The 26990-nt window shown below is 36.9% G+C and overlaps 1 protein-coding gene across 1 annotated transcript in view; it reads right to left on the bottom strand.

Annotated features, from left to right (window-relative positions):
• Positions 1-973: 973 nt before the first annotated feature.
• Positions 974-26990, bottom strand: part of CDX1 (caudal type homeobox 1) — a 31448-nt gene continuing 5431 nt past the window's right edge. Inside the window, exons 2-3 of the mRNA XM_034408733.3 lie at positions 4250-4395; positions 974-3832 (exon numbers count right to left, since the gene is read on the bottom strand). Of these exons, the coding sequence (XP_034264624.2) occupies positions 3629-3832; positions 4250-4395 (350 nt within the window). The 3' untranslated portion in view covers positions 974-3628. The remainder of the gene's footprint in view (positions 3833-4249; positions 4396-26990) is intronic.

Genomic DNA, 26990 nt, shown 5'->3' with positions numbered 1-26990 from the left:
GAGCTGAAAGAAATTTTAGTAGTAATTTAATTAAACCAATTCAAAGAAGTGAACCAAAAGAAACATAATGAATTGATATTGATACTCCAAATATAATAGACTAAACTTCAAATATGAAACAAAAATATTCAACAAATATTTCCTTTGAAGAATAAATGCATTTATTCTTAGTTTTTAGCATGCTAAGCCATGGAAGTCCTCGTTTATTACTGAAATAGATATGTTACCAAAATCTCCTGCTTATACGATAGTAACACAGATATGAAACATTTCAAAGGCATTTAATAATTCAAGTCTAATAATTTGTAGCATTAAAAAATATACTTTCCCTTACTACTAAGAGTATTTATCATGCTCTAAATTTAAAAGGGCATATGGTCACATTTCTCAGCCCAACCCACCTCACAAGGCTGTAGTTGGGAAAATAGGCGGAAGTATTATGTACTCCACCTTGTACAAAAATAAAGATATTATTAGTTATTTAGACAGGATTTGGCATTTTTATCCACCTATTGCACTCTAACTAATGAGCCATGGTGGCGCAGTGGTTAGAATGCAGTATTGCAATCTAGTTCTGCTGACTACCAGCTGCCTGCAACTTGGCAGTTCTAATCTCACCAGGCTCAAGGTTGACTCAGCCTTCCAGCCTTCCAAGGTTGGTAAAATGAGGACCCAGACTGTTGGGGGAAAGATGCTGATTCTGTAAATCACTTAGAGAGGCCTGTAAAGCACTGTGAGGCGGTATATAAGTCTAACTGCTATTGCTATTGAGTCCTTTTGGACCGAGGACAGGCAGACATTGTTGCTTATTTGTTATTTATTCAATTTATATGCTGCCCATCTCCCTAATAAGACAACCCTGGGCAGGGTTGTTTGATGATGTTGTATCATTATTTACTCCTTCCTCACCTCCAGACTTCAAAATAGTACTTCAATGTACTTCATAAAAAAGATGGAAAGGCAATCACAAATATCCAGAAGATTTTTTTTTAATTATTTAGGTTTATAAAACTACCTTAAAAACACATGCAAACAAGACAAACCTAAGCAGGCATAATGAAGAAACATAAACATGCTTTTGTTACCAAGTTCTGCAAGTTGAGGAAAAAGAGTAAGGCAGTCTACAAGAAGAAAGCAATTAGTTCAAAGCCAAATATATATCAAGAGGGTGAAAGAAAATAAGTCATCCAATCAGCTACAGATAATCCTCAATTTATAGGAGACCTGATAGTGCAGCAGACTAAAGCACTGTTATTAACATCAGCTGCCTGCAATTACTGCAAGTTCAAATCTCACCAGGTTCAAGGTTGACTCAGCCTTCCATCCTTTTTAAGGTAGGTAAAATGAGGACCCAGATTGTGGGGGCAATAAGCTGACTTTGTATAAAATATACAAAAGTATGAAGGCTATTGCTTAATGCATTGTAAGCCGCCCTGAGTCTCCGGAGAAGGGCGGCATATAAATCAAATTAAAAAAAATTACGACTTTCATTTAACAAGGGTTTGAAGTTACAATGGACTTGGGAAAAGTGACTTACTGTAGGACTGGCCTTGAAGTTATTACCATCACAACATCCCCATGGTCACATGATCATGGGGGAAGCAGACTTACTTAATGACTTTCTTGATCACTACTAGTTTAATTTCATTGGCTGGGTTCACACACCATGTTAAGTCATAATGTGATTTGCTTGTTTAATAATTTAGTTTGTGAACAGGTAAACTGTGCCACTGTAGCTTGCCACCACTGCTGATTGTGTAAACTCAAGTCATTGTGGTCTGCCACTGGTGCTTGTTCAACAAACCAGGCATTAATGCAATGGGTGAATCCAGCTAATGTACATTTTCTACATCTCTGCTGCATGTAATGGTTGCTATTAGTGGAACTCAACAAAAGTGTGAGGGGGGAATAAATTGTTTTTTTTTTTTTGAGTATTCCATTTTGAGGTTATCAAAATGTCAGCTATAATCACACAAAGAAGATGCCCACATTCATTTTAAAGAACTGGTGAAATTGTCTGCAAATTTGATTAGAGTACTGATAGCAGAGCAAGTCAGTGAAAAGTGGAGTCCTGGTCTTATTGATTCATTCTGCTCCTTTCTTCATATAGGGAAATCATGATTGAGTTCCCACATTGTGGGAAGGCATTGTTTTAATCATGCTTCTTAAATAAAGATAGTGGCCTAGTTGGCACATAATATTATGCTGTATAGTATATTTACAAACCCCCACAATGATTGGATTTACACATATGAAGTGCACTGCAGTCATCTTTACCAGGTAGACCAGACAGGAAACACAACCAGATAAACTAACTCTACTTTATTGTAAAGCTATAGAACAGAGTCTTGCAAGTCTGAAAGTAAAATTCTCCCATGGTCTCCTTTACAGCCTGAAAAACTGAGGTGGGTCCCTTCTGAGCATCTTGCTCCACCCACTAAGCAGCTACAGGCTATGCTGTCTCTTATCTGACCATTCTCCAAGCAGAATCTTTTTCACTCCTCACCCACTGTCTTTCCCACATACCATTAAAATTGCTGACCATGATGATGAAGCACACTGAGTTCCTATGTTTTACAGCCAGGAAGCTTTAGGGCAGCCTTTCTTCAAGACTACCCTTGATGATATAGGGCTGCAGATGCCAGAATCTTCACCAGCACAGGAATATAAATCCTCCTGCTGAGGTAGTAACAGATAAATCATACTAGCACTGATGATGTTACCTAGTTTGGGTAATGAAGTGTCTGCATGGAAACAAGCAAGCTCAGAAAGCATCAAGGGCCCCTCAGATAAATCTCTTGCTAAGTAGGATGGCAATCCAAGGTCTTATCGTCAACCCCGAAACCTTGTGCAGGAACATGGTAGGAGGAACTAGGAAAAACATGAGTCTATAAGCTAAGGGTCTCACACCGACAGATGTCTTTGATGTGGAATATATGCATGAATAAATTTTTCAAGAAAACAATGTAGGACTTTTGGCATTCTAAGAGACCCCGTTTTGTGGAAACCAATAACTGGCTTCCTTCCCCCTCTTGAGGACTTTGGCTAGTTTTTCACCATCTTGATTGTCACGTTCTTTTCTACCTGTATCTCTTGCCTACTTAGCCTTTAATATGACTTTAGTTTCTAATGCTATACATACCGTATAGTATGTAAAACCGGGGCTCAGTTTCTATCATCTGACCTGACCTATAATTTGGGTTGAAATAAGTCACTTGGCTCCTGCCTTTTTGACCCACATAACAAGGCCTGAGTAATGACCAGAGGCTGACAAAATATAATTTAATAATTAATTAAACTTGTGAATCACTTGACTCTATAATTCTGATCCGGATCAGATGAAGATTCAGATATATATTTTTAAGTACTCTGCTTCCTTGTTTCTTTCTTCCCAAACACCCATGCTTCCTCCCCCGTCTGAGACAACAGCAAGTCTTTCTCTAATAGCAACAGAGGCCTATTTGGTTTTAACTCCTAGGAATGAGTTGATTATATTTGTCCAGTAGAGTAGCGTATAGAAAAAGCTACTGGGTTCCAGTGTTGAGAGTCCGACAAGTAAGTTTGACTCTCAGGGAAATCCATATCATTCTGGGTACGTTAGTCTGGAGATGTAATGGAAAGGCTGAGTTCAAGGCATAAATTCTTCCTTGATAGTCATTGGTGAGGTGGAAACTAGATTGGTGGTGCTGCTGCAGATGCCGCCTATAGGGCCAGGAGTGCCAACCGCTGGTGGGGTAGGTGTGGTTGTACTGGCCGGCTGCGTTTGCTGCTGCATCTTCTTCTTGTTCACTTTCCTCTCCTTTGCTCGCCGATTCTGGAACCAGATTTTCACCTGCAGGGACAAATGAAGGCAGTAAGATTAAGGAAGAGTTTAGGAAAACAGTTCCTCTTAATCTATCATAGTTTACCGTTAATATGATTGGTGAAGCGGTTACATATTTTCACAGAGGAACAGAATGGATTTTTAGATAAATATTGCAGAGAAATTGCTTTGCAAATACTGAAATATGAATGCACTTTTATTCATATAATAGTTCAGGGAGCAATTAAAATGAGAATCAAGCAAATTCTTCATGCTTATCTAAAAATCCATTCATTTATTTCCAAATGAATATAAATTTTTGTATGTATGATACAAATATGATAGTCAATATCCTGAATACTTACCCTGGCAGCTCTGCTTAATAAGCCTGTGTAATTTAAAAATGGGGTGATGGTTTGCACCTGGAGGAGTCTCTGCAACACTCACCTGCCGCTCAGTGAGTCCAAGGGCTGCTGCCAGCTCTGCTTTCCGACGGATGGTGATGTAGCGACTGTAGTGGAATTCCTTCTCCAGTTCCAGCCGCTGGTGGTCTGTATATACAACACGGTACTTGTCTTTTGTTCTGGTCTTGCCTAACAAAAACAAACAGTTGTACATGGTGTTAAATATCTAGATATAAAATATGTGAGGAAATTGATGGCCATAATAATAAGGACAGACGGTATGAGTGTGAAAGAGGAGGAGCTAGGGGAAATCATGAGAGGAGCGGAGCGGAGCGGAGAGGAGAAAGACTGCAACGATATGTTGTTTTGATAGTGGATACTCACTTTCTGAAAATTAAGGACCATACATTTTGTTTTCATATGTATATCTCCCTTTCAAACTATGATTCAGTTAAATCAAAATTAAGCAATTCTGTTTTATAAAAATTATTATCAATGAGATTTAAAACTGTTGCATTGTTAAACCTTCATTATTAATAGTGAGGAATTTGAATTCATCCCAGGCTGTTCACCTGCCTATGACATGTTTTTATTTCTTTTATCCTTTATTTGTATCTCACCTCGTGCTAATTCTCACATGCTATTTCCCAGTGCTATGATTCTGATATTCCCTCTAGCTGTGCCTTATTAATTTTACTTCAATTTTTCTCAAAATTTTTTTTAAAAAGTAACAGACTTTGAAGATGCAAATAAAATGACTACTGACGCTTCTGTTTTGGGGTTTGGAGAAGACTCTTGAGGACGCTGTGGACAACTAAGGGAACAAACAACTGGATCATAATACAAATCAACTCAAAGTTCTCACTCAAGGCACAAATGACCAGAGTCAATTCATCCAACTCTGGAAACAATATGTGAAGACCTTGCTCTCTGGACAAAGCTCTAATGCTGGGAAGGATGGAAGGAAAGAGAAGAAAACCAGGAGCAATTTTTCCCTACATTATAAGATTTAGAGCGGTGTTATTTTCCTTTTTAAAAACCTCAGGAGTGTCTTGAAACCACTATTTTTTCTTTGTTATTGATAGAAATAACAATAATGCAAGTTGGCATGCTGTTGCAGTTACATAACAACTGACACACAGAGAACTGAGTGTGTTCATTATTATTTATTATGCATACTGATAACAAAACAGAAGGCTTTCATCTCTTTAAACATTAATTGTCCCAGAAGCTCTTGAATCCTCTATTGAATTTGTTAGTATTTAAAACAACTTCAGATTAATTTTTTCACAACGTGGAATCCTATATTCCATTAACTCTCCAGTTTGAGTCTGTGAAGCCTTATTATAAATAACGTGCAATAAAAATACTCTGTATATCCTCATAAAAGACAAACATATAAAAGAAGCAGTACAGATAGTCTCAGACATCATGACTGGGAAGAAGAGCTAACCGATTCTCCCCTTGGCCTCCCTATACAGTACAGAGGTCATGCAGCACCATCCCAAAGCAGGCACCATTTTAGAGCAGGTGTAATGAATTGTGGCTGCTCCCAAAATGGGCCCACTTCTGGAACAGCATGCCACGCAGCCTCCATGTAGGAAGGCCAGGACAGCGCCATGTACCTTCCATTTAAAAAGACTACTTAAGCAGATCAGCTGCTTGCCAAAAGAAATAAGGTGGACAGAATAAAATAAAAAATAAAAATAAGGTGGAAAGAATTGCTATGGGTAGTAGGGAGATGGGGGTAGGACCCATTAGGGTGGGAACCAGGCCCAAGGCCTGGTACGCTGATCAGATAGATAGATAGATAGATAGATAGATAGATAGATAGATAGATGGATGGATGGATGGATGGATGGATGGATGGATGGATGGATGGATGCTAACTGAATGACTTCACCAACATTGACAATGTTCTTTATGCAGTTTCCATAACTTCAAGGAATACAAGCATTTCATAAAGTTGTCCTTGTATGCCATCATATTTTCCCAGTGTAATTTTCACAGCAAGGCAAATAACCTCACACAAAAGCTGTAAAATTTAAGCAAGACAGGAAAAGTAAAGTAATTGAAACAGATTTTGAGTAGGAAGGAGATTTCAAGCAAGAGGAACAAGAGATGCCCTGAAAAGAAATGAAAATACTCAGATCATATTAAAGGCTTATACTGTCATTCAGCAATATTTCTACTACAGCAACTTGTAAATATATATTTATATATAATCTTCACACATTCTAATTCAAGAATCAGTCCTTTTTAAAACAATACATATTTGTTAAAGATTAAAATGTTTAGGAAAACTAAGAGATATTTGTCTGGCAATAAAAAGAAAATATCATTGGTCTTTGATGTACCTGCCTAGGATGGAGAATTCTACAAATGGGTGCAACAATCACTAATGTTTTGCTCGTTTCCAAGAAGATGTTCCCACTATTGAAAGGGTTCCAATATGTTCAAAGTATTGGCTCCAATTAATCCTAGCTGCTAGAAATCTTAAAACTGCATTACTCCTGCCAAAAAACTAATAAATGAAACTGTTATCCCTTTCCAAGACAGTCATACTTTCTACTGTAATATAAGCTCAGAGACGATGTTCTATATCATTGAATGAACCTGAATACTTTTGCATGTACAGTAAGTCAAAGCTGAATCTAAGAGCCATCCCAATAGAAAGCCTTATCCTTCAAGATGAATTAAGCCCCTGCAGAAAAGCACAGAAGAGATGCCCCTGAACCACCTACTCAAAAAAACAACAATCCCAAAATTGATAAAATAGCTAAATACACTCAATATACTTTATAAATGAAACAAACAAAATGTTTAAAAGTTATGATATTTACGTAGTTACCTACCAAGCACATCTAAATTATATTAAAATAACTAAAATACTTTTACAGTCCCCAAGGCATGTCAGAAGGTTTGAGCACCTCTAATGTTTGGAAATTGAAAGCTGAAAAATTAGATTTAAAAAAAAAATTAAATTTTTTTTTACCCTAATCTAATAGGTCTCAGAATCAATCATCAACATTTTTGTCCAGAACCAACATCCTGTGGGTAATGGGAAAGACCCTTGACTGGGACCACACACGCCACATATATACATATGTAACTGTTGGTGGGTTTTCTGCCATTAGGAGAAGAATTCATTAATTGCTCTCATTATAGGACTGGGGAGGAAACAAGTTTTGACTGATAGCTAAACCATGGATTTATCCATCTATCGCAGGGGTTCCCAACTGGGGATGCGATACGATATTCCAGGGGGTGCGAAAACTTGGGTTTAGAAGTTTCAAAATTATAGTGTATATGTATATTATAGGCATATCATTATTTATTTTTAAGGGGTGCGAGAATATATCAGAAGCATTCTAGGGGTGCGGGGTATAGAAAAGGTTGGGAACCCCTGATCTATTGGAACCTGATCCTTGAGGTGGGTGTGGATTTTCTGACTCTCCTGCTTCTCAACTGCCACTCATATTGTCGAATTAATACTGTAGGTCATTTTGAAGGGGTGTGTGAGTGAGGAAGGCTATCTGTTTACCCAAAGGCTGTTCTTTTCTATTTTATTGGGAAGTCCCCACCTATCTTTTAGATTACAAGATCCTTCTCACATTCTTTTTTTTTCTTTTATGATCTTTCTTGTGCCCAGTATGTTTCTCTCTTGCTCTCTCTCATTAGTCTATCTCAGTCCCTTGTTCATCACCTCCCTCCCTCCCTCCCTCCCTCCCTAGCTTTTTCTGTGTCTTTCTCTTATGCCTTGTCCTCTCTCATCTTTCTGTTTTTCACAATTTTGCTCTCTTTCTCACTGTCTTTTTTGCTCAGTCCAAATCAACAGATAGGATAATTGGCAGATGCTGGGTTCCTGCTTCACACAGCACTGCTCTTAAGTGAGTTATATTTTTTTTCACGTGCATCTCACACTCCTGCATTAATTTGACTTGAATAATAAGAACCCTGCATAATGCCTGACCAATGCTGTGAAAAATAATTGCCCAATGCTTGATCTATCTTTCCCCCAAAAGAAAAGGGATAGTTTGCAGAAGCCAAAAGTTGCTGGGCAAATCCTAGCCCCTGCCACACCATCACCATGGTCTCCAATAGAGCATTGGAACTACACACATTCAATAGCTGTGTTGGGGAGAAATGGAAAACCCCTTTAACATTGGATCAGATAAATATGAAATTAGAAAATCTCAGCTATGAGTAGGGATGAAACAAAGGTTGTATCTTGGTGGTATATCTTTAAAGAATGGCTAGCAAAGGATCTTCCAGCCAGTGTTAAGAGGATATAACAAGTTTTGAGACTCCACTAGTGACTGCAAGCAATCAGGGGCTGTAATATTAAGCACCATTGCTCTGGAGAAGAATGCAACATAGACATGAAAGGCAAAAAAGGGATTTAAATGGCTGCTACGGTTCAGTCTAGTTTCAAATCTGTGTTACTGTATTAATATAGACTGGAAAACTTAGCCTTAGTTTATAACATGCCATTCCATTCAAGCTATTTTATATTAATTTAGCATATGGCATATCATATATGGACTTGCAGTATATATATTTCCCCAAGATTAAAAACACAATATAATATGAAAGCTAAAAAGATCTATATTCAGATACCAATGTCTTGGCCATCTAACCATTGAAGCACGACATCCTTTATATGAAAAAAAAAATCAGATACTGAACCAGTATGTGCCCTCAGCTTACAGTTGGCCATGGTGTGATCTACAGTTTGATTTGGGACCCCACCATTGCACTGAGGGGAGGATACTATGCCCCATTTATACACTGAGTCCCGGCAGACACCATGTGAGGTACAAATCCTATTCTACATTGTCCATTGCTGGCATGGTAGTTCAAATCCTAGCATCTTTTTCGTGGGGTCATTTATATGTCCTCCTGTATCTAGACGTTCAGCAACCCATTTGACTTTTCATTGGGAATCAATGTTAAAGTTGTAGAACAGATATTGTGCAAGTGCCAATGGGGGTTCCTAGATTTGAACCTTCCGGCTGATGCATGAGGAAGGTCGGCATGCACCAGAAGTAGTGAGCTGTTTATAATTTTTCTATATTCTCTCACTAATGCATATCGCCTTTGTAAAACTGGGAGTGATATATGATTCAGAACAGGAAGCCAGCAAGTCAGAGTGGTTTTATTACATCTGCTTATAATCTTCATGTGTTATTGAGTCTGGAGTCTACTTTACTTGAATGGTAACTGTTAGGCCATACAGGGACACAGTATTCTGCTGCTGAATAGACTAGCCCTAGTTGTGATGACTTGAGGGTGACAGGCTTATAAGTCCGAAATAGATCTATCTTAGTCTCCTTAGTCTCCCAATGGGCAGCAGGGAGCTTGCTGGCTGCTGGAAAAAAAGCCTAGAAACTAGTGGATTGGGATTTCACTGAACTAGGGCTACATAAAAATCTTGGTTTACATAGGAAGAACCTGGCTAAAGAGAAATACATACATACATACATACATACATACATACATACATACATACATACATTATTCTCTTTTCGTAGGTCTTTATGTATATTTTTCTCTCAGCCAGGTTTTTCCTATGTAAATCAAGATCTTTGTACAGCCATAGTTCATAAAATAATAAATAAAATAAATATTTGACCTTTACAGGGAGGAGACATGAGATGAGGGTGTGGCTAACGGAAGAAGACAAACTAGTCAGAAATAGATATAGTCAAATAATCCACATTTTTATTATTAGATTCAGTTGCAAAAGTACTATGATGATTGCAAAAAAAATAATAATAATAATGGTGGATATATTCCTCTCAGTGCAGGAGAATTCGTCATCAAGCTAGATCAAGTCTGTCAAACTGGCAGCCCGTGGGCCAGATACGTCACTTGAAGGCCACACCCACCCCAGCTTCCCCAAGGCAAAAAACGTTGCAATCCCACCCGTGACACAATCGAGTTTGACACCCCTGAGCTAGACAATCAATCTTTTCATGAATGTGGCTCCATTCGTGGTGTTCTTTAAATACTCTTGTAAGCGCATGACAACCTGTGCTAGGATGGGACTTCTTGGCGCAAAGAGGACAAAAGCCTAATATTTCAATACTACATGAACTTTCATGTAGTAGAAAAATTAAAATGGGATGATAGAAATGACCTATCTCTTTATTGCTATTGAATTGGCACAAAACACTCGAGAAACCGAAAGAGTAGTGTCAGAAGAGAAATGGTGCCCAGTTACCTGATTTATGACAGATCAGCTATTAGCTATTAGTAATAAAATCGTAGCAACAGGTGGCAAGTGATCAGCCCAAGGGAAATATGTTACTTTCTAGTCAAACAACCAAGCCCAAGTTAATCAGTTCCTTTTTTTTCTCCTTGCATCAAACAAATAATGTGCATTTTTAGAATATGCATAAATACATGCCTTTATTTGTGTATTTATTTAAATTAGTAAATAAAAACATATATATAAAGCTGTATGACTACTCAGTCAGATAGTGCACACATTTAAACGCAACAAATGACAATCATGATACATTATATGTGACAACCAACACCTTATATTGCACCTGGGAACCCTCTGGCAACCAGTACAAATTATAAAGCAGCAGTGTTGCATATGCGTTTTGAAGGAGTCTCATAATTACTTTGTACCCATAACTATTTGCGCTACTGTTTTCTGGACTAACTGTAGTTTCCAAAAAGTCTTCGGGAGCAGCCCCAGGCAGAGCACATTGCTGTAATCAAGATGCAATGACCAAGGCATGAGTGATCATAAGTAGAGCCTCCCAGTCGAGAAATTGGTGCATGAGATAGATTGGCGCAAAGGTCCTCCAAGCCACTGCTACCTCTACTTTTCAAGTAGGAGCTGAGACATGGCCCCAAAATGTGAAGCTGGTCTCCATGGGACAATGCAACCCCATGCAGAACTAAAGATGAACAATCTCCAAACCCAGATGGTCCCAAAATCCACAGCCACTTGATCTTCTAAGGTTGAGCCTGAGCCCATTTTTCTTCATCTCGAGCCCATAGTGAAGTAGGACCTCTAAGCTTGGCCTGCCAAGTTTGAGATATATAACTGAGTTTCGTGAATGCACTAATGGTTCCTAACCCCATGCTGATAAATTACCTCACTCAGCAGCCTCATAAAGATGTTAAATATGTAGGATCAGGGAGAGAATTGACCGCTAGGTCATCTCACAAAGCAAAGATCAAAGGCATCTTATTCACACAGACTAGAACTGAGCCTGGGTCAATAAACTGAAACTGAATCTGAACTGAAGCCAAACTGACATAGTTGTCCCTGTAGTTATTAAACAGATATTCTTAGGATCAATGCAGTCTTGTGAAACTTCCAACATGGGCTTTTTTCAGTAGGTCGGTAGGCATTTTTCCTTATTGCACCAATATGATGGGAGTATCATGTACATATAGAAGATAAGACTCAGCAGCCCTTCATCAGTATTGCGTGTGTTTACTGTCCTCAGGGCACTCTGTCCTATTTATATTTGAAAATATCAAGCTGCTGATGCCATATATATGCTTTTGCCAGGATCACAGAAAGAGGAAGAAGCTCCACTTAGCCAAGTCCCACGGTTAGCATAGATTGCTTCAAAGAGATGTGTAATTTGTGGATTCCCAGGATCACTACTGCTTTTCACTGGAAAAAGTTTAGGTATCGATTACAGGCAAAGGAAGATGTTCATGAGACGCAAAATATTACACCAGAAGCCAGAAGATTCAACTATTTAGGTTCCATTGCCAAAATCTCAAGATTCCAACTTTCAAAAGTGAACATTGAAGTAGAAATTGATGAAAGGCCAAATAGTCAAATGTTTCTGTAAGAGTTGCACCTTTTTATACAATGGAAGTGCAGAAGTGAAAACCGTGTAAATTGTTAAATTTCTGTTGTCCCTGCAACCATGTAAAAAAACCAAAAGGGCTAAACTGTTCCAATGAGAGCAAAAATGTCACTATCAGTGATACCTGCTTTGAGGGAAGGGGTTTGTCCTTTGTCTTGAATAAGGTTATGGTGTATCTGCTCCTCAAGAAGCCATTGCTGGATCCAAATAATTCTGGATAATTTCCATCCACTCTCTGACCTTCCTTTTTCTAGAGAAAGTTGTTGAGAAGTGTTTGGGCTTTGATCATGGAGGTGAATGGATTAGCTGGATCCATTTCAGTCAGCTTTCAGGCTGGATCGCAATTCCGATATAGCATTGGTTGCACTTATTGACGAGCTGTGCCGTCAGGATGGGGGTAATGTGTCCATCCTTGTGTTCCCTGATCTCTTTGATACCATCAATCATGTTATCCTTCTTGACTGGCTACAAGGTTGGGGGTGGGGAGGGACTATTTTATAGAACTTCTCCTTTCTTAGTGACCAGTTTCATTCAATATTAACAGGGAGAGTGAAATCCACAGCCCCTCACTTGTGGGATGCCATGTTGTTCAACAGCCACCTATTTAAATCTATATAAACCCACTGAGTGAGGTCATGTGTTAGTTCAGGGTCAGGTATCATCAGGTTACACAAATTCAGTATGCAATATGAGGCTCCCATTGGACTCACAGCCCACCCAAAGGACAGGTGGTAGCTGTGGCCAAGAGGGTCTTTTCGTAGAGACATCAGGTGCACCCCTTCTTGGACCAGGAGACCTTTCAGGTCATTCTTACCTACTATATGAATGGATTACTCCCAGCGACTGGTAAGATCCCACAGAGTTGGTCTCCTCCGGATCCCATCAGCTAAACAATGCCAGCTGGCGGGCCTGCGAGGGAGGAGCTTCTATGCGGCTGCCCCAGCTCTCTGGAACCAGTTACCTCCTGAGGTCTGGACCATCCCCACCCTAACGGCCTTCCGAAAAGCAGTGAAGACCTGGCTTTTCCGGCAGGCCTGGGGCCGTTGATATCGCTTTTGCGATCCGCGAGATCCGGCCATGAATGGTGTGAATGAGTTTTAATGTTTTTAATGTTTTTAATTTTTACATGTTTTTTATAATGATTTTAAATGCATTGTGAGCCATCCTGAGTCTTCGGAGGGGGGCGGCATACAAATTGAATTAATAAATAATAAATAAATAAATAATGTAACAGAGTGTACATGGGGCTGTTTTTGAAGACCTCTTCGAAGTTACAGGTAGGCCAGAATGCAACACAATGGGCAGTGATGGACATATCTTGTTATGCCCATATGACCCCATTGTTCCATGAGAGCTGCACTGGTGACCAGTTGGCTTTCTGGTGCAATTCAAAGGGCTGTTTATCACCTACAAAATCCTTCATGGCCTGGTTATTTGAGGAATTGCCTGATTCTAGTTGTTTTGTCCATCTGTTGCCATGAGACAGAGTCACTCCATTCTGGATCCCATCAGTTAAATACTATTTGTGGGACTCAGGAAGCATCTGTTGCAGCAGTGTCTGCCTTCTGAATCAATATATCCCCAGAAATCCATACAGTTCCCACCCTGATGACATATAGGAATATATCAAAGACCTGGCCATTCTTCCAGGCTCTTCGGCAGAGTAAAAGAGCCTTGGTAGTACAGGGGTTTAAGGCACCCTGTTATTAAGCTGGTTATTAAGACCAGCTGCCTGCAATTACTGCAGGGTTCGAATCTCGCCAAGGCTCAAGGTTGACTCAGCCTTCCATCCTTTCTAAGGTAGGTAAATTGAGGACCCAGTTGTGGGGGCAATAAGCTGACTTTGTATAAATATACAAAAGGATGAAGGCTATTGCTGAGCACATTGTAAGCCACCCTGAGTCTTCAGAGAAGGGCGGCATATAAATCAAATTAAAAAAAAAAAAAAAGATGAGCATTTGCTAGATGGATTTTTTTGGCTATATATATATTTTGGAGGTAATTCATTATTTCTTTTGGTCTTCCCCCTCCCACCTTTGTAAACTCTAAATCCCACAGAATTGTTGAAAGACCTTTAAATTGTGTAGCTAAATAAATGTTAATTTGAAGCTGATACATAACCACTTTTGCTGTTACAGCAAAGGCCACTGCAAGGCAGTTTCCCTGATTTAAATTCCAACTTTATTAAGAGTTAAAGACACTACCGATCTTCATAGAGAGTGTATACCAGGCTAGTGCTTCATCCAATCCATCTTCTTCTATCTTTTTTCTCAAGAGACAATTAAACTAAACTAGATTGCAATAATTAATTTGTCTCTGATTGCGAAGTAGGGGTCAACCTGGATCTATGCAGTTCAAATACAGTCAACATGTGAGAAGCGTGTTCAGCTGTGACATGCTCTTTAATACATCCATATATTTTCTCCAAAATGAATACTAATATATTGATTGGTCTACAGACTATTACGTAACAAAAGAAAGTAAGAGTTTCTTATGTTTCTTGGCCATCATAGTGATTATCCAGATTAGTGGAGTGGAGATGCAGCCAATGAGTTGTTGAAGAGCTGGAGTTTAACGCAGATTTAAGAATGCGTTGCTGCAGAATTCCTTCAGTAAAAACCATTCGCAAATGTATCTGTTAAAATTTGCAGCATAAGAATGTCCTTCCTTCCTTTGACAGGCCATCTGACTCGCAATGACTCTGGGCAGATTATAATTAAAAAAACAAACAATTACAAAAGATCAAGAAAAGTCATGAATAGTCCTAAAAACAATATACCAAACACACATTCCATCTCCTACTCCAAGTCAACCTTAATTCTGCTCCAGAGAAGAGTCTTTAATAGAATCCTGAAGGTCATTAAGGTGGGAACCATTTATGTAAGAGATAAATGTATAAAAATGTGGACAGTATTTGCCTTTTTTGTGTGTTTCATAAATTTGTTTCATGTTCTTTGCCTATATTTTATATGATTTGGAAAAGGAGATAATTTCCAAGAAATTGATGAAAAAATTAATAAATATAGGTTTCATTCCTAACATTTTAGTAATCCTGGGGAGAAATGTCACTTGAACATTGACAGAACCCCAAAGTTCTGTCTTACGAATAGTACTCTTCAACTCCTTCATAAATGGTTTAGATAAGGGGATAGAAAGGGAACTCATCCAACTTGCCAACACTACCAAGCTGGGGAAAATAGCCAACACTTTAGAAGACAGGCTTGACAGACTTGAACACTGGCCCCATCCAACAAAATGCAATTCAGTGGTAAGAAAAAATTTGTCACTTAGGCAAGAACCACCAAATGCAAAGAACTGGTTCAACAGCACTAACTGTGAGAGAAGTCTAGGAGATCTAGTGGACAACCACTTAAATATGAGCCAGCAGTGTGCTGCAGCTACCAAAAAGGATAATGCAGTCCTAAACTGCATCAACAGAAGAATAGTATCAAGATCATGTGAACGATTAGTACACCTATACATAGTACAAGTATAAGAACATACTTGAAATACTGTGTTCAGTTCTGGTCACCATGATACAAAACAAATGTTAAGATTCTAAAAAGAGTGCAGAGAAGAGCAACAAGGATGATTGGGGACCTGGAGGCTAAAACATATGAATGAATGGTTGAACGAACTGGATATGTCCAGTCTAGTGAAAAGAAGGACTAGAGGTGATATGATATGTTTTCTAATGTTTGTTCCAGAGAAGAAAGTGTCAGCTATTCTCCAAAGTACTTGAGGAAAGAACAAGAAACAATGGATAAAAACTTATCAAGGACTGATCGAATCTAGAACTAAGAGGACATTTCCAGACAGGGAGAGCAATTAATCAGTGGTACAGCTTGCCTCCAGAAATTGTGGGTGCTCCGTCACTGGAGGTTTTCAAGAAAAGATTGAACATATATTTGTCCAGAATGGTATAAGATTTCCTGCTTGAACAGGGGATTGGATTAGAAGATCCCCAGGGTCTCTTCTGTTATTCTGTATTCTGTAAATTGATTGAAGATGAGATTATAAAGACCTAAATTGTCTTTATATTCTACAATAATTTGGGCTAAGAAATCACTGATCCAGAATTAACCAAAGCAAATTTCATGATTCTCAATGTACTTGAATGTAATTTCTCCAAACCTAGTTCAGTTCCTTAATTACTGCCTATACTGACACTTTATAGAAGACAAGATATGCAAGTAGTCCTGAACTTGCTACAATTGAGCCCAGAATTTCTGTTGCTAAGTGAGAAATTTGTTAAGTGGGTTTTGCCCCTTTTTACGACTTTTCTTGCCACATTTGTGAAGTGAATCACTAGAGTTGTTAAATTGTTAACACAGTCGTTAAGTGAATCTGACTTTGCTTGTCAGAAGGTCCCACTGCATAAGGAGTTAACTTATTCTTACAGCTAGAAGATCTCATGTTTTTTTAAAAAAAATTGATTTATATGCCGCCCTTCTCCGGAGACTCAGGGCGGCTTACAATGCGTTAAGCAATAGCCTTCATACTTTTGTATATTTATACAAAGTCAGCTTATTGCCCCCACAAACTGGGTCCTCATTTCACCTACCTTAGAAAGGATGGAAGGCTGAGTCAACCTTGAGCCTGGTGAGATTCGAACCTGCAGAAATTGCAGGCAGCTGTGTTAATTACAGGGTGCATTAAACCACTGTACTACCAAGGCTCCTGTGATAGGAATCCATGTATGAGAGTGCCTGACATTTCCAACAAAATATTCTTTCACTTGAGTCTGCTCCTTTAAGTAAGAACCCAGATATAGATACCCACAAACGTAACTCCCTAACTTCAAAGACAGTCTCCTGTAATCTTTGCTTTCTAATTAACTCTTATTCTTTACCCATTAAACTAGTCCCCTGATAATAGGTCTGGAGCTGAATTCTCTCTCTTTCTCCCCTCCCTGCCTCCCTCTCTCTCTAATATATGTATATTTTGAAAAGTTTATTGCTGACACCCAACTATCTAAAGATAACTCAAGAACACTTATTTTGTCTTTTTTCAATCTTACCATAATTCTGAAAGTTAAATGACCCCCTTGATCAGCCCAGATAAATCCACTAATGAGACAAGAGGCAAGGAGTTCAAAATGGAGATCAAGGGGAGGCTAATGTCTCCATGCAGTAAAGCTATCGGTACCTTTGTTAATGTGTAACTCTAATAATGCTCAACTTAGCTATCAATAGATAAAGAAGCTGCTTTAATATGCTCACATACCATAAAAGAATCACCTCTGAGTATATAGACAGGGATAGAAAAATTGAAACCCATTCAGGTTCCTTTATCCCTAGCAATTCACCCTAGAGAAATGATTTTAGCCAAGATCAAGGGTACTGACTGCATTCTTTAGTGATTCTGGGATCAGAACAGCTCAGTTAATTACAAATTGATTGTAACCAGGTCTCTGGGTAAAAGGGTAGATCAGGAGGTAAAATAAACCTGTGCTATGTGAAGCTTTTTCTCAACATAAGTTTCATTTGAAAGATGCTGGAGGTATATATCTAAAATTCCAAATTCTTCATGAAGTTCAATTTTATATACTGATAGTCCTCAACTTATGACAATTGAGCCCAACATTTATGTTGCTAAGTGAGAAATTTGTTAAGTGAGTTTTGTCCCATTTTAAGACTTTTTCTGCCACATTTGTTAAGTGAATTATTTCATTTATTAAGTAACATAGTTGTTAACTGAATCCAGCTTCCCCATTGACTTTGCTCGCCAGACGTTCGCAAAAGATGATCACATGAGACTGGGACACTGCAACCATCATAAATATGACCCAGTTGTCAAGCATCCAAATGTAAATCACATGACCATGGGGATGCTGCAACGCTCTTTAAGTGTGAAAAAAGGCCATTTTCAGTGCCATTGTAACTTTGGATGGTCACTAAAGGAACTGTTGTAAGTCGAGGACTATCTGTATACATATCATTAGACATTGACTTTTTTCTCATGATGGATAATGAGAAGATAGAGCTTTTATGTTCCCAAATAATGCTACAAAATGCTACAAAATAAATACATAAAATGAGGTACTTTCAAGCTGCAAATTAGACACAAAATGGGACAAACTTTTCTTACCCAATCATAATATTAAATTATAATCTCAGTTCCTGAATGGATCTTGAAAATCCAAAGAAAAGGATTAGCGGTGCTAATTCAAATATTTTATTTTAGTGAAAAGCCTCCTTATTAATTCTTTAAATACGTTTATGGTTGCATGATTTTCTTTGCAAACACTTTTAGATCCCTGTCTCAAACAATTTTAAAATATTAAGAAAAAATGAACCTTTTTGACCCATTTCTTTGGATCTTCCTAAAACTAGTCAGAGACAGACTTACTGGTACATATTACGGAAGTTAGAAATGTCCTGAAACTCTATCATCACAATTTCATTGCTCATATTAATTATTTAAAGCATCCCTTAGCTAGAAATGTCTGAATCTTTCAACGTATATCCAACAGAAAGCAATACTGTGCCAATGAAACACCGTTTCCCCCAAAATAAGACATCCCCTGATAAGCCCAATCGGGCTTTTGAGTGCATGGCAATAAGGCCAAGCACTAATTTCAGGGTTCAAAAAAATATAAGACAGGGTCTTATTTTGGGGGAAACGATATATCTACATCTGCATGAACATTTCCCAGAAATTTTAGTTGTATGTGTACTCTGATTACCATCTAAGAATACACAGTCATTCACATCTAAATTACAGTAATATGGAATGCAATACTAAAACACATTCATAGAGTATTGTTGGGCAGTGATACTTCCAAAGCATTTCTTTTGCAGCATAAAATATCTGTGAAATCAAGGTAATCCTAAATTCATTATAAAAAACTCTCTAGTTGAATACATCTCTTGGTGATTACGTGGACATAACCACCTAGCCTTCTTGGGAGCAATGCAGAAGTTGCCTGTCATTACCTTCTTCTCAACCTGATGTACAGCATTAGATTATTTGATGGTTTGCCATCAAAACCTATTAACCGTCCTTTGCTTTTCAAGACCAGCCAAGGCCAGTTAGCTGCCGCCACCTACTATATGGCACAAATTCAAATGAAACAAACAAAATGTTAAAAAGTTGTGATGTTTATGTAGTTACCTACCAAGCACATCTAAATTATATTAAAGTAACCAAAGTATCTTTACAATCCCCAAGGCATGTCACAACTTTTGAGCATCCCTAATGTTTGGAAATTGAAAGTTGAAAAATTTGACATGCGTTAAATTGGCACAAGTTCATTATACAGCATAATGTTTCTCAAAAGATTTTTGTCAAGTAAATCTTTTGAGGATTGCAGCGGAGAATGCAATGCTTACCCTTCAGTAACACTGCCTTTTAAATCAACAGAACTTAAATTTAATGTTGGTGACACTTTATGTGTCTACTTTCATGAAAGTAGGAGCAGTGATCTGATCTAAAGGTAAAGGTAAAGTAAGGTTTTCTCTTTACAGTTGAGTCCAACTCTACATGGCAGTGCCCATCTCTATTTCTTAGCCAAGGGAGCCAGCGTTCTCTAAAGACATTTCCATGGGCATATGACCAGCATGACTATATGCCGAGATGCACGGAATGCTGTTACCTTCCCACTGAAGTGATACCTATTTATCTACTCATATCTGCATGCTTTTGAACTGCTAGGAAAACAGGAGCTGGGGCAAGTAAAGAATGTGCACCCTGTTGTGCGGCACTTGGGTCTTGAACCCAGGCTGTTAGCTTTCAAGCTCAGTGTCTTTCACCACTGAGCCATCGCATCCCCAGACCTGATCTACAGTACTGCATTCAAATACTTTGCTCTACTTTTACCTAGGGTACACGGGTTATATCCTATAATTCTCTGTATAATCCTCTTTATCCACTCAGAAGAAAATCAAATTTGAACTCAGTGGATCTTTGAGCTAAAAAGAGAATACAGGACTGCAGCCTTAACCTTCTCAAACTTTACATTCACTATTATTACCAACAATAGCCAGTTTTAACCTTTTAAACCTACATTTCAATTTGCTTGCCTTTTCTCTATTTTTCTTCTCTGCTTTTCTTTCTGCTCTTTCCTTATTTATGTTTTTCACCTCTGTGTTCCTGTTATGAAATAACAATAAAAATGAGAAAAAAATAGTGGCATTAGTTAATTTGAGATTACTGTAAGAAACAGTGTGGATTACGTTGCTGTCCTACTTTTTTAGGTCAAATGTTGCTGTTGTTTTAAACAATATTAACTGCTCTGCCATATTTATTACAGTATTTCCAACGGAGTTACAAAATTATTTTTATAGAAACTGTTTAGATATGCATGAAATATGATATAGAAATGAATTAGAAATAAAAGTATCTGAAATTTATAGATTTGTGAGGTATATTACAATTAAAACAGAACAATAAAACAAAGAATCACCTAAATCACTTTTGAAAAAAATAATTATAAGAGAATATAAGTTTATAGTGCAAATCTTTTTAAGACAAATGTCTCCACTCACACATATATTTAAAGCCAAAGGAATGTTGTCTTTTGTATCATTATGGAAAGGAAACTTTAAAATGTTTTAAAAGGCTACTGGTTACTCAAAACATCTCAAGTCAGCTCACTAGCATGCTGTGGTTAATAATTTAAGAAAGAGTTCTGTGTGTACGTGCATAGTTGTGTGTATATCTAGAATGCTTCTGTGTGTATGTCTACATGCATTGCAAAAGTTATCACCACCATCAGGGCTTTGATGGTATATGTTCCATACTGAAAAATGTAAAAATCCAAAATGAATGAATGAATGTAAGAATGAAATATAAGATCATTCAGTTTCTAAAGAGTTCATTAACTGACGGGGACCCTAAACCAATAGTGTAAAACCAAACCATGTTTATATGTAGTATTTGAATATATTTGGGTTTTTATTCTTAGCAGAACTGATACTAACCAAGCAAATATTTCTAAGAGCGTTCATTTCTATTGTAATCCATTATTTTGTGCAATATTAAAATGCAGGTTTCTCGTGGCATTCATATATCCTTTCATTACCTTTACTGCTACCTCCATCAACAGACAGAGAGCTAACAAGAACCAAACTAGAATATTATTTATGACAAAATAGAGTACTATTGTGAGATAATTACCCCAACTAAAGCATAGAAATTACACTACAATGCTGATATCACAATTCAAAGAAGGGAAAAGTTCAAAACTCAAATATAAAAACATTTACTGGTTATTTATAAATATTGAGAGCAATAAAATCATAAAATCGGTGAATGTTTGCAATTAAGAATTGCAAGATTTCCACAAGTATTTTATGAACATTCACAGTAGAGATTAAGAGCCAGAATGTAAATCTGCACAAAAGGGTTTTGCCCTTCCTTATCACTGTTTCCTTACCCCTTTTTAATCCAGCAACATTAATATAATCACAATCTAAGAAAGTTAATTTTCTGCTTTACATTATAAGCCACCCAGTTATATTTTAAGCAACTCAGAGTCACTGTATCAGTGAGATGAGAAAGAGAGAGAGGGGGGGGAGAAAGAAAGAAAGAAAGAAAGAAAGAAAGAAAGAAAGAAAGAAAGAAAGAAAGAAAGAAAGAAAGAAAGAAAAAAAGAAAGAAAGAATTGAGTTTTGCTGGAATGATTTATTCCTTAACTACAGTCACTTAAAAATATTTACTGTGTTTTGAATTGCAGGTTTTCTTTCTAGTAAGTAGTATTATATATTTTATTAGTTACTGTGTGGAAGAAGTTGTTGAAAAAATTATCTGCATTTAGAAGTCTTTGAAAAGCGTGCTGCCTTATCTTGAAAGATTGTAAAAGACTATCATGATGAAGAGAGAAGTAGTTTTTGATAGTATTTTTACAATAAAGATGTAGTCTATAAACTTAACCATGAACTGTATTTGAAATCAAAGTTTAAAGCAGAGATACACAAAAGATGATTAGATGTAGCTGGACTCCACCATCCATGATCATTGGGCAATCTGACTAGAGGTAGGACTGATAGTTGAGTTCAATGACATTCAGGAGAGCTACACTCAATAGTGTAATTCATACACACCATTAACAAATTCAATAAAAGTGTGAAATGCTAACTTTTTTTCTACTGTACTGCTAACAGCATCTGCAGCAAATGACAATGATAGCAAAATTACGATGTGCACAAGGCAACATTATTTTGCCATTATTGTGGTTTGCTGTCATTGACTGGGAATTGCAAAGAGAGGTTTATTCCCCCTTTCTCAATTTCTGTAATTCCATCCTGACTTCATGTCTCTGGCTTTTCTATCCTTTATGAAACTGGCATTACAAAAAACAAGGACAAATGTAATAAAAGATTCACTTTGATGGCTGAAGTATTGACTAGTGCTGAAATACTTCCTCATATTGCTATTTGCTTCACATGACAAGCAATCTGAATTTAGATGGATAATTTCAGCAGAGAAAATAGTAGGAAAAGGAGCTTCAGGATCACAGTACAAAAAGAAATATCCAATCCAGTGGTGGATTGCTCCAAGTTCTGTCCTATTCTATAGAACTGGTAGTAAAACCGGTGGGAGACTCCAGCCACCCACCACGACATCATCATGGATTATCTGAGCAGGCGCGCATGTGGTCCCGTTGCGAACTGGTAGTAAAGGTAAGTAGAACCCACCCCTGATCTAATCTATGATGGGTATTTATTTTCTATGATTTACCATATCACCTAATGCAACCATAAGGTGAAATGTTCCTTTTCAACAAAGGATTTTTACTGACTTTATTTTTAAAACAAGTTATGTGAGAGATGCTGCTTAATATACTCTAAAGGTTTTAATTATGTGTCATTAGTTGGTATCAACTCTTAGTTTTACCATATTTTTCTCCATGACAATGGAGAAAACCAAACCATTCAGGTCTTCTAACAGTGCACTCATCACCACTATAACTGAAGCCGTCCACCTTGCTGCTAGTTGTCCTCTTCTTTCCCTCCATCTTCTTCAGAAAACTACATCTTGGCTTATCCTACTTGGCCAAAGTAGGATAATTTAAGCCCTGTCATATGTGTCATAAATGAGAATTATGGTTTGATATGTTTGATAATCCATTTATTTGTTTTCTTGGAGGTCTATGGTATTCTTAGATGCCTTCTCCAATGCCTCTAAAAGTTCCCGCATAAATAATTAATTTGATGATAGTACCCCACTCTGTATCTCTACCCAAAGTTAAGCAGCTGTGAGGATCTCCTGTTTCTATGTCTTCAGCCTTTGAAGAAATGCCTGGGGTCAGACTGCTTTTCAGCCATAAAGAATTCTGTTGGTACGGAACCCCTCTGCTTCCATGGAAGGCTATCAGTCCTACAAGGTCTGGACCAGACTAAAAACCAAACAATGCCCTGTAGGTGAGAACTACTCTTATTATAATAGCTATAGTACAAAATCAGAATATGCTTGCCCGCTACCTCACTTAAGTGACCTAGAAATGGTCTTATCAGAGACAATCTTTCAAATTAGCTTCTGGGCCCAAGTTCAAGTACCTCCCCTTATTTAACTGTTGCCTTGACAGCAACTTTTTCTCCTGTCCTTTAAAGTCCATTCCCTATGTTTTCTACAAAACTCCATCTACAGAGTCCTCATTTATTGACCACTTCTTCAGCAATCATTCTAAGTTACAACAATGCTGAATGAGGAAACTTAAAACCGTTTCTCATAGTTGTTGCTGTCACTCTTACGTGGTCATGTGATTGCAACTTGAACATTCTCATAATTATGGTAGCTGCAGTCATGTGATCACCATTTGCAACCTTCACTGCCGCCTCCCAAAAAGTGAAGTCAATGGAGAAGGTAGCAGGAAGTCGCAAATAGCAATCACGTGACATCAGCCTAGCATCCATGCTTCCTGGACCTTGGGGTGCTGAAAACAGTAAGTCAAGTCCTTGTTTTCCCTTGGGCTATTTTATTGGGGTTACCCATGAAGACAACTTGGAAGTTGCAACATAGAATGTTGCTTGTTGAAGAGTGCTAGCCAGTTCAATAGCAACTTTCCAAGCCTAGTTCAGGAGGCTGATAATTACCAATAAAGCTTTATATACCTTTGCTCTTTGTTAACTTCTCTATGTAGAATCTTCCTGCTTTACCAAATCTAGCTGGGAGAAAATTTTTGTGATACACATCCTGTGGGAAATCTGTGAATTTACACCCCATAGAAAGACCTTTTCTGGTGGCAGTCTCTCTCTGTGATACAGCATGAACCTTGAAGTCAGGTTGGTCCCCACCTTGCTATCTTTAAAATTGAAGTTTAAAATTTAAAATTACTTAATATTCTATCTGTAACACTGATGCATAATCTACACATGATGCGGTATGTTTGTTGTATTATTCCAGATACTCAAGCTAAATTAAATCAATGGCTCTTGAGCTAGTAGCCTGTGTTTTACATGTTTAAGTTTACCAGTAACTTTAACCAACTGATTTCAAACCCTAACCTAAATACAAAGTTACAATAAATTGTATTAAATCTGATACAAGATTATTAAAGGATGCATGTTTTAATGTTATCTGGCTATCTAAATAATATTAAAAATTAATTCCTTAAAGGTCCTCCTGGTTAGAAATTACAATACCCATCCATTATTTTTCTAGCAGCATCTTAACATGTTATTTTTCTATAACATTACTAAGCTATTTATACTCGGAGCTAAGCAAAAACTTAATTTTCAAAAAATTATATTATGATTTACTATTTACATAATTAAGATGTTCATATTTGTAGGGCAAATGATAATTTCCTACTATAGCAGCAGCAAGATACTAATTATTGATCCATTTAGGCTGATAATGTGGTCAAAGCAATTCATAATTTTCATTTATCTTTTATCATAATTATCCTAGGGATTTTTATTTATTACAAAAGTTGTCCCTTTGATTACATATACCTGTACCAGTCATTTATGTAAATGACATGCTTCACCTGTACTGTACTAACTGAAATCAAATTAATTTTTATCAATATTTTTTAATATTTTTAGCTCAGTGGAGTTTTTGCAATGATGGTTTTACCTAATTGAGTAATGAAACATCTGCAAGAAAACAACTAAGCTTAGAGAGCAACAATGACCCTAAATTAATTTGTATCAGCAGTTATTTCAATTTGGCATTACTTCAAATTAGCATTAAAATTTTCAATCACTGACACAGGCATACATGACTTACATAATTTGAATTTCCCACATATTTAAAGACATTTTCTCTTCAGGCTATTATACCCTAATTACAAGACAATTCCACCTTTTTTCAAAATACAAAATACAGATAATCCTTGACTTGTAACTATTTGTTTAGCGATTGTTCAAAGTTACAATGGCACTGAAAAAAATGACTTATGACAGTTTTTCACTTACGACTGTTACAGCATCCCCATGCTGTAACAGTCGTAAGTGACTGTTCAGTGGCTGCATGATCAAATTTGAATGCTTGGCAACTGGCATATATTTATGATGGTTGCAATGTCCCGAGATCAGGTTGCACTTTGATCAGCTTGATCCTTTTGCAATCTTCTGACAAACAAAATCAATGGGGAAGCCAGATACACTTAACAACTATGTTACTAATTTAACAACTGCTGTGATTCACTTAACAACTGTGACAAGGAAGGTCATAAAATGGGACAAAATTCACTTAACTATTGTCTTGCTTAGCAATGGAAATTTTGGGCTCAATTGTGGTTATAAATAGAGGACTACCTACTGTATATTGACAAAACAGTAACTACACTAAAAAAATCCACACACAATAAAACAAGAGTTGAAAAACTGAAAAAATGCAATTTTAAAATGCTAATCACACACACACACCTTTTATATTACAGTTATCAGTAATCACTGGTTTGTTAATATTACAGACTATTATATTATTCTATTGTATTATAATTTATTACAAAATCTCTCCCAAAGTAGTACTTTCATCCATATTGCCTTTTTGAAAACAGACAGATCATAGATTTTCAAAATATATTCCTTAACATTGGGAATAATATAACTTTTCCAATTTCTTAATATAATATTTGAGCCATTTCCTCTATACTCAATAAACCATAATTTCTGACAAAGCCAAATTTCAAAATGTGGGACATAATTCAATATTATATTAATATATTTAACATTTAAAGATCTCCCCATAACATTATATAAAATTAGAGCACAATTTCCAAAATGAAACCTCAATATTTTTTTTTACCTCCATCATTACAAAAACATTCTTTGGGGAGTCCAATACTCCCTAAATACAATTTGTTGATAAATCATAATGTCAAAAACTAATGATACTATTTTAATGTTTTAAGGACATGAAACCACTGGTGAGCATTATCGAAGATTCTATATATTTAATCCATATTTGGAATAACCCAGAAGCATTCATTTTAAAAATATTGTTAAACTTTCAATAGAGAGATATTAAGAGTTTTGAAATAAATTGTATATGTGTAACTTTTTAAATGCTATTATGTACTATATATCTATTTCTCTATATATTAACAACATTTTCTTCTGTAGTTTGTTTTCTAATATGGTATGTTACTTTACAGGGTGTTTAAGAAATAAAAAGATCAGTCGCATTAAAGACAAACAATTTCCTTGGTTGTAATCTAGAAGATAGAAAACAAAACTCAAGATATGTTTTATAATCATATTAGATTTAATTTAGTTAGAGGTAATTCAGTCAGTATTTCTGTCTTAATATAATTCTATTGTGTTTTTATTTTATGCAAAATCTAAAATAGTTTTGTTTTCTTTGTTACTGTTATGTAATAAAACAAAATCTACAAATAATTTGATCTAGTTTTGATAAATTTAAGATGGTATCAAGTCTTTCATTTAAAATTCTTTCCAGGTTAAAAAAAAGACTCTGAAGTTAACCATTCAGATAACAAAAGTGTGAGCCTCCTATTAATTATTAGTCTTGCAGGCTCTT

Source organism: Pantherophis guttatus, chromosome 2, assembly GCF_059756535.1.
Source record: "Pantherophis guttatus breed Tessera chromosome 2, ASM5975653v1, whole genome shotgun sequence".
Lineage (NCBI taxonomy): Eukaryota > Metazoa > Chordata > Lepidosauria > Squamata > Colubridae > Pantherophis > Pantherophis guttatus.
This window is presented reverse-complemented; position numbering and strand designations above follow the sequence as displayed.